The sequence below is a fragment of the Lethenteron reissneri genome, unplaced genomic scaffold (genome assembly GCF_015708825.2).
Source record: "Lethenteron reissneri isolate LAM-NWPU_2019-01 unplaced genomic scaffold, ASM1570882v1 scaffold_1639, whole genome shotgun sequence".
NCBI classification, from domain to species: Eukaryota; Metazoa; Chordata; class Hyperoartia; order Petromyzontiformes; family Petromyzontidae; genus Lethenteron; species Lethenteron reissneri.
The window spans coordinates 3143391-3152374 of NW_026891376.1; the positions used below are offsets into that span (position 1 = coordinate 3143391).

Consider the following 8984-nt stretch of genomic DNA (forward strand, 5'->3'; position numbering starts at 1 on the left):
CACACAGAGACCCACAGACTCACTCACACTGAGACCCACAGACTCACCCACACACAGACCCACAGACTCACCCACACACAGACCCACAGACTCACTCACACTGAGACCCACAGACTCACTCACACACCCCCAGAATCACACTCAGTTGGTCGAGCCCGTCACGTGACCGAAGCAATGGGAAGCGTGGTCACTCCACTAGCCCCACCCCTCCACCGTTCTCCGCGCGCTCATTGGCCGAGAGCCGCGTCACGTGGGCGCGGCAGCAGTCGAGGTTTCTTGGGTTTCTCGCTCACGTGGAGCTCTGAGCTGCAGTCTCTGTCCGCTGCTGGATCGATTGGCCATACTTCACCTCGCGGGGCCGTGCCGTGGCCGGTGAGGCCTCCCCCTCTCTGTGCGCGAGTCTGTGGGTGTCTGTGTGAGTCTGTGTGAGTCTGTGGGGTCTCTGTGTGAGTCTGTGGGGTATCTGTGGGTGTCTGCGTGAGTCTGTGAGTCTGTGTGTGGGTGTCTGTGTGAGTCTGTGTGAGTCTGTGGGTGTCTGTGTGAGTGTCTGTGTGAGTCTGTGGGTGTCTGTGTGAGTCTGTGGGTGTCTGTGTGAGTGTCTGTGGAAGTCTCTGTGGGTGTCTGTGTGAGTGTCTGTGTGAGTCTGTGGGTGTCTGTGTGAGTCTGTGTGAGTCTGTGGGTGTCTGTGTGAGTCTGTGGGTGTCTGTGTGGGTGTCTGTGTGAGTCTGTGGGGTCTCTGTGTGAGTCTGTGGGGTCTCTGTGGGTGTCTGTGTGAGTGTCTGTGTGAGTCTGTGGGTGTCTGTGTGAGTCTGTGGGTGTCTGTGTGAGTGTCTGTGGAAGTCTCTGTGGGTGTCTGTGTGAGTGTCTGTGTGAGTCTGTGGGTGTCTGTGTGAGTCTGTGTGAGTCTGTGGGTGTCTGTGTGAGTCTGTGGGTGTCTGTGTGGGTGTCTGTGTGAGTCTGTGGGGTCTCTGTGTGAGTCTGTGGGGTCTCTGTGGGTGTCTGCGTGAGTCTGTGAGTCTGTGTGTGGGTGTCTGTGTGAGTGTCTGTGTGAGTCTGTGGGTGTCTGTGTGAGTCTGTGGGTGTCTGTGTGAGTGTCTGTGGAAGTCTCTGTGGGTGTCTGTGTGAGTGTCTGTGTGAGTGTCTGTGTGAGTCTGTGGGTGTCTTTGTGAGTCTGTGGGTGTCTGTGTGAGTCTGTGGGTGTCTGTGTGGGTGTCTGTGTGAGTCTGTGGGGTCTCTGTGTGAGTCTGTGGGGTCTCTGTGGGTGTCTGCGTGAGTCTGTGAGTCTGTGTGTGGGTGTCTGTGTGAGTGTCTGTGTGAGTCTGTGGGTGTCTGTGTGAGTCTGTGGGTGTCTGTGTGAGTGTCTGTGGAAGTCTCTGTGGGTGTCTGTGTGAGTGTCTGTGTGAGTGTCTGTGTGAGTCTGTGGGTGTCTTTGTGAGTCTGTGGGTGTCTGTGTGAGTCTGTGGGTGTCTGTGTGTGAGTCTGTGTGAGTGTCTGTGTGAGTCTGTGTGGGTGTCTGTGTGAGTCTGTGGGTGTCTGTGTGAGTCTGTGGGTGTCTGTGAGTCTGTGTGTGGGTGTCTGTGGGTGTCTGTGGGTGTCTGTGTGAGTCTGTGGGTGTCTGTGAGTCTGTGGGTTTCTGTGTGAGTCTGTGGGTGTCTGTGTGAGTCTGTGGGTGTCTGTGTGAGTCTGTGTGGGTCTGTGTGAGTGTCTGTGTGAGTCTGTGGGTGTCTGTGAGTCTGTGTGTGGGTGTCTGTGGGTGTCTGTGGGTGTCTGTGTGAGTCTGTGGGTGTCTGTGAGTCTGTGGGTTTCTGTGTGAGTCTGTGGGTGTCTGTGTGAGTCTGTGGGTGTCTGTGTGAGTCTGTGTGGGTCTGTGTGAGTGTCTGTGTGAGTCTGTGGGTGTCTGTGTGAGTCTGTGTGAGTCTGTGGGTGTCTGTGTGAGTCTGTGAGTCTGTGGGTGTCTGTGTGTCTGTGGGTGTCTGTGTGAGTCTGTGAGTCTGTGAGTCTGTGTGTGTCTGTGTGAGTCTGTGAGTGTCTGTGTGAGTCTGAGTGAGTCTGTGAGCGTCAGTCTCTGTCCGCTGCTGGATAGATTCACCATACTTCACCTCGCGGGGGCCGTGCCGTGGCCGGTGAGGCCTCTCCCTCTCTGTGCGCGAGTCTGTGGGGTCTCTGTGGGTGTGTCTGTGTGAGTCTGTGTGAGTCTGTGTGAGTCTGTGAGTCTGTGGGTGTCTGTGTGAGTCTGTGTGAGTTTGTGGGTGTCTGTGTGAGTCTGTGGGTGTCTGTGTGAGTCTGTGGGTGTCTGTGTGAGTCTGTGGGTGTCTGTGTGAGTCTGTGGGTGTCTGTGTGAGTCTGTGGGTGTGTGTGGGTCTGTGGGTGTCTGTGTGAGTCTGTGGGTGTCTGTGTGAGTCTGTGGGTGTCTGTGTGAGTGTCTGTGTGAGTGTCTGTGTGAGTCTGTGGGTGTCTGTGTGAGTGTCTGTGTGAGTCTGTGGGTGTCTGTGTGAGTCTGTGGGTGTCTGTGTGAGTCTGTGGGTCTGGGTGTGAGTCTGTGGGGTCTCTATGGGTGTCTGTGTGGGGGGGGAGTGTGTGGGTCTCTGTGGGTGTCTGTGTGAGTTTGTGGGTCTGGGTGTGAGTCTGTGGGGTCTCTGTGGTTGTCTGTGAGTCTGTGGGTGTCTGTGTGTCTGTGTGTGAGTCTGTGTGAGTCTGTGGGTGTGTGTGTGAGTCTGGGTGAGTTTGTGTGAGTCTGAGTGAGTCTGTGTGAGTCTGTGGGTGTCTGTGTGAGTCTGTGTGAGTCTGTGGGTGTCTGTGTGAGTCTGTGAGTCTCTGGGTGTCTGTGTGAGTCTGTGGGTATCTGTGTGAGTCTGTGAGTCTCTGGGTGTCTGTGTGAGTCTGTGGGTGTCTTTGTGAGTCTGTGGGTGTCTGTGTGAGTGTCTGTGCGCGAGTCTGTGGGGTCTCTGTGGGGTCTCTGTGGGTGTCTGTGTGAGTCTTGTGGGTGTCTGTGTGTATCTGTGGGTCTCTGTGTGAGTCTGTGGGTGTCTGTGTGAGTCTGTGAGTCTCTGGGTGTCTGTGTGAGTCTGTGGGTGTCTGTGTGAGTCTGTGTGAGTCTCTGTGTGAGTATGTGGGTGTCTGTCTGAGTCTGTGGGTGTCTGTGGGTGTCTGTGTGAGTCTGTGAGTCTCTGGGTGTCTGTGTGAGTCTGTGGGTGTCTGTGTGAGTCTGTGAGTCTATGTGTGAGTCTGTGGGTGTCTGTCTGAGTCTGTGGGTGTCTGTGGGTGTCTGTGTGAGTCTGTGAGTCTCTGGGTGTCTGTGTGAGTCTGTGGGTGTCTGTGTGAGTCTTTGGGGTCTCTGTGTGTGTGGGGGGGAGTGTGTGAGTCTGTGTGTGACTCTGTGTGTGTGAGTCTGTGGGTGTCTGTGTGAGTCTGTGTGAGTCTGTGTGAGTCTGTGGGTGTCTGTGTGAGTCTGTGTGGGTGTGTGAGTCTGTGGGTGTTTGTGGGTGTCTGTGTGAGTCTGTGGGTGTTTATGGGTGTCTGTGTGAGTCTGTGTGAGTCTGTGGGTGTCTGTGTGAATCTGTGGGTGTCTGTGGGTGTCTGTGTGAGTCTGTGTGAGTCTGCGTGCGTCTGTGAGTGTCTGTGAGTGTCTGTGTGAGTCTGGGTGTCTGTGTGAGTCTGTGTGAGTCTGAGTGAGTCTGTGAGTCTCTGTGTGAGTCTGTGGGTGTCTGAGTGTCTGTGTGAGTCTGTGGGTGGCTGTGTGAGTATGTGAGTCTCTGTGAGTCTGTGGGTGTGTGTGGGAGTGTGTGAGTCTGTGGGTGTGTGTATGTGTGTATGTGTGTATGTGTGTCTGTATGTATGTGAGTCTGTGTGTGTACGTGTGTATGTACGTGTGTGTGTATGTTTGTGAGTCTGTGGGTGTATGTGTGTATGTATGTGTATGTGAGTGAGTCTGTGTGTGTACGTGTGTGTGTATGTGTGTATGTGTGTCTGTATGTATGTGAGTCTGTGGGTGTATGTGTGTATGTATGTGTATGTGAGTGAGTCTGTGTGTGTACGTGTGTGTGTATGTGTGTATGTACGTGTCTGTATGTATGTGAGTCTGTGTGTGTCTGTGTGTGTGACTGAGTGAGTCTGTGTGTGTCTGTGTGTGTGAGTGAGTGAGTCTGTGTGTGTCTGTGTGTGTGAGTGAGTGAGTCTGTGTGTATGTGAGTCTGTGTGTGTGTGTATGTGAGTCTTTGTATGTGTGTGTGAGTGAGTGAGTCTGTGTGTGTCTGTGTGTGTGAGTGAGTGAGTCTGTGTGTGTCTGTGTGTGTGAGTGAGTGAGTCTGTGTGTATGTGAGTCTGTGTGTGTGTGTATGTGAGTCTTTGTATGTGTGTGTGAGTGAGTGAGTCTGTGTGTGTCTGTGTGTGTGACTGAGTGAGTCTGTGTGTGTCTGTGTGTGTGAGTGAGTGAGTCTGTGTGTGTCTGTGTGTGTGAGTGAGTGAGTCTGTATGTATGTGAGTCTGTGGGTGTCTCCGCAGATGTCGCTTCCCGGTCCGCCCCGGGATCCCGGTGGCGCGGAGCAAAACCCGGCAGCGGAGCCGGATCCGGATTCCGGCACGGATCGGGAGACTGACTCAGGGAAGGGGGCCGGAGGAAAACCCGGAGCCTCGGATCTCCGCGCGGATCGGGAGGAGAGCGAGGGGGGCAATGGGGAGGGAATGAAACGTGAGGAGGGAGCGAATGGGGAGGGAATGAATCAGGAGGAGGGAGGGAATGACGTGGGAATGAGTGAGGGTGGTGGTGGGGGTCTGTATCCCTACATCATGCCACAATTCTTCACCTCGGAGATCCACAAGATGGAGTTGCAGAACATTCCTCGCTACAGCAGCGCCCTGGACATCAAGGTGTGGGTGGGGTGGGTGGGTGGGTGGGTGGGTGGGTGAGTGGGTGGGTGGGTGGGTGGGTGGGTGGGTGGGTGGGTGAGTGGGTGGGTGGGTGGGTGGGTGGGTGAGTGGGTGAGTGGGTGAGTGGGGTGGGTGGGGGTGAGTGGGTGGGTGAGTGGGTGGGTGGGTGAGTGGGTGAGTGGGTGAGTGGGTGGGTGGGTGGGTGGGTGAGTGGGTGGGTGGGTGGGTGGGTGGGTGAGTGGGTGGGTGAGTGGGTGAGTGGGTGAGTGGGTGGGTGGGGGTGGGTGGGTGGGTGAGTGGGTGGGTGAGTGGGTGGGTGAGTGGGTGAGTGGGTGGGTGGGTGCGTGGGTGAGTGGGTGAGTGGGTGAGTGGGTGGGTGGGTGAGTGGGTGAGTGGGTGAGTGGGTGGGTGAGTGGGTGAGTGGGTGAGTGGGTGAGTGGGTGGGTGGGGGTGGGTGCGTGGGTGAGTGGGTGGGTGAGTGGGTGAGTGGGTGGGTGAGTGGGTGGGTGGGTGAGTGGGTGAGTGGGTGAGTGGGTGGGTGAGTGGGTGGGGTGGGTGGGTGAGTGGGTGGGTGGGTGAGTGGGTGGGTGAGTGGGTGAGTGGGTGGGTGGGTGAGTGAGTGGGTGGGTGGGTGGGTGGGGTGGGTGGGGGGGTGCGTGGGTGAGTGGGTGAGTGGGTGGGTGGGGTGGGTGGGGGTGGGTGAGTGGGTGAGTGGGTGAGTGGGTGAGTGGGTGGGTGAGTGGGTGGGTGGGTGAGTGGGTGAGTGGGTGGGTGCGTGGGTGGGTGAGTGGGTGGGTGAGTGGGTGGGTGGGTGGGTGCGTGGGTGAGTGGGTGGGTGCGTGGGTGAGTGGATGGGTGGGTGAGTGGGTGAGTGGGTGAGTGGGTGGGTGGGTGGGTGAGTGGGTGGGTGGGGTGGGTGGGTGAGTGGGTGAGTGGGTGGGTGGGGTGGGTGGGTGGGGTGGGTGGGTGAGTGGGTGGGTGGGGTGGGTGGGTGAGTGGGTGAGTGGGTGGGTGGGGTGGGTGAGTGGGTGGGTGGGTGGGTGCGTGGGTGGGTGGGTGGGGTGGGTGGTGGTGGGGGGGTGGGTGCGTGGGTGGGGGGGTGGGTGCGTGGGTGGGTGGGTGAGTGGGTGAGTGAGTGGCGCATCACGGCGTGCGTGCGCACAAGGTGAAGGCTCTGGGCAGGGCTACCCACCCACCCACTGACCCACTCACCCACTCACTCACTCACCCACCCACTCACCCACCCACTCACCCACCCACCCACTGACCCACCCACCCACTAACCCACCCACCCACTCACCCATCCACCCACCCACCCACCCACTCACCCACCCACCCTCCACCCACAGAAGCTGCTGGCGCGTCATGGCGTGCGTGCGCACAAGGTGAAGGCTCTGGGCCGGGCTACCCACGCGTTTGTGACGTTCGCCAGCGGAGGGGAGAGGGACCGCGCCATCGGAGCCCTCAACGCCCTCACCTGGAAGGGCCGGACACTCGCAGCAAAGGCACGCAGAGACTCACCACACACCACACACTCACCACGCAGAGACTCACCACACAGACTCACCAAACACTCACCATGGAGACTCACAGACTCGGCAAACACTCACCAAACACTCACCACACAGAGACTCACAGACTCACCACACAGACTCACCACGCACTCACCACGCAGACTCACCACACAGAGACTCACCACACAGAGACTCACCACACAGAGACCCACCACACAGACTCACCACACAGAGACTCACAGACTCACCAAACAGACTCACAGACTCATCACACAGAGACCCACTGACTCACCAAACACTCACCATGCAGACTCACCACACAGAGACTCACCACACAGAGACCCACCACACAGACTCACCACGCAGACTCACAGACTCACCACACAGAGACCCACAGACTCACCAAACACTCACCATGCAGACTCACCACACAGAGACCCACAGACTCACCACAGACTCACCACGCAGAGACACACCACACAGACTCACCACACAGACTCACCACAGACTCACCACACACTCACCACGCAGACTCACCACACAGACTGACCACGCAGACTGACCACGCAGACTCACCACGCAGACTCACCACACAGACTCACCACACAGACTCACCACACAGACTCACCACACAGACTCACCACACAGACTCACCACACAGACTCACCACACAGACTCACCACACAGACTCACCACACAGACTCACCACACAGACTCACCACGCAGACTCACCACGCAGACTCACCACACAGACTGACCACGCAGACTGACCACGCAGACTCACCACGCAGACTCACCACGCAGACTCACCATGCAGACTCACCACACAGAGACTCACAGACTCACCACGCACTCACCACGCAGACTCACCAAACACTCATCACGCAGACTCACCACACAGACTCACCACGCAGAGACACACAGATTCACCACACAGACTCACCACACAGACTCACAGACTCACCACACAGAGACCCACAGACTCGCCACACAGACTCACCACATAGAGATGTTGATGATGATGGTGATGTTGGTGGTGATGATGTTGGTGATGATGATGGTGGTGATGGTGGTGATGGTGGTGATGATGATCGTGGTGATGGTGGTGATGATGGTGGTGGTAATGGTGGTGGTGATGATGGTGGTGATGATGATGGTGGTGATGGTGGTGATGATGATGGTGGTGATGATGGTGGTAATGGTGGTGGTGGTGATGATGATGATGGTGGTGATGATGATGATGATGGTGGTGATGATGGTGATGATGGTGGTGATGATGGTGGTGGTGGTGGTGATGATGGTGGTGATGGTGGTGATGGTGTTGATGATGTTGATGATGATGGTGATGATGGTGATGATGGTGATGATGTTGATGTTGGTGATGATGTTTGTGATGATGTTGGTGTTGATGTTGGTGATGATGATGGTGATGATGATCGTGGTGGTGATTATGATGTTGGTGATGATGGTGGTGACTGACTCCATCAGGTGGCGCAGCCTAAAGTGGACCCATTGGCGCTCAAGCGAAGCACCTCCACCATCACCACCATCACCTCCCCATCCTCCACCATCACCACCTCCTCCACCATCACCACCATCACCTCCTCCACCTCCTCGCTGGATCCTCCACCGTGCAAGAAACGATTCCAGCCATCGGCTTCGGTATCATCATCGTCAGCAGCATCATCATCAGCAGCAGCAGCATCATCATCAGCAGCAGCACCATCATCATCAGCAGCAGCACCATCATCATCAGCAGCAGCGTCATCATCTCCGGCACCATCAGTATCATCATCATCAGCAGTAGCAGCTTTGGTATCATCATCATCAGCAGCACCATCATCGGTAGCATCATCATCAACACCACCATCATTATCATCATCAGCAGCAGCAGCAGCATCATCAGCAGCAGCAGCATCATCATCAGCAGCAGCAGCATCATCATCAACACCACCACCATCATCAGCACTACCATCATCAGCACCACCACCATCATCATCATCGCCACCACCACCATCATCATCATCAGCGCCACCATCATCATCATCAGCACCATCATCATCAGCGCCCACGTGGGAGCGACTGGCTGATGCGGTCACGCCGCTGTGGCGAGTCGCCTACGGCCTGCAGCTGCAGCAGAAGCAGGGCCTGGCTAAGGCTGTGCTGATGCGTCTAGCCAAGTACGCACAGACACTGACTCACTCAGTCAGTCACTCACTCACTCACTCAGTCAGTCACTCACTCAGTCACTCACTCACTCAGTGACTCACTCACTCAGTCAGTCAGTCACTGACACACTCACTGACTCACTCACTGACTCACTCACTGCAGCTGCAGCAGAAGCAGGGCCTGGCTAAGGCTGTCCTGATGCGTCTAGCCAAGTACGCACAGACACTGACTCACTCACTCAGCCACTCACTCAGTCACTCACTCAGTCACTCACTCACTCACTCAGTCAGTCAGTCAGTCACTCACTCACTCAGTCAGTCACTCACTCACTCAGTCAGTCAGTCACTCACTCACTCACTCAGTCACTCACTCAGTCACTCACTCACTCACACACTCACTCACTGACTCACTGCAGCTGCAGCAGAAGCAGGGCCT

At 56.5% G+C, this 8984-nt stretch overlaps 1 protein-coding gene across 1 annotated transcript in view; it reads left to right on the forward strand.

Annotated features, from left to right (window-relative positions):
- Positions 1-276: 276 nt before the first annotated feature.
- The window catches only part of LOC133338955 (carbohydrate-responsive element-binding protein-like), a 25566-nt gene continuing 16858 nt past the window's right edge, over positions 277-8984 (forward strand). Inside the window, exons 1-4 of the mRNA XM_061547082.1 lie at positions 277-372; positions 4482-4866; positions 6216-6371; positions 7869-8589. Of these exons, the coding sequence (XP_061403066.1) occupies positions 4501-4866; positions 6216-6371; positions 7869-8589 (1243 nt within the window). The 5' untranslated portion in view covers positions 277-372; positions 4482-4500. The remainder of the gene's footprint in view (positions 373-4481; positions 4867-6215; positions 6372-7868; positions 8590-8984) is intronic.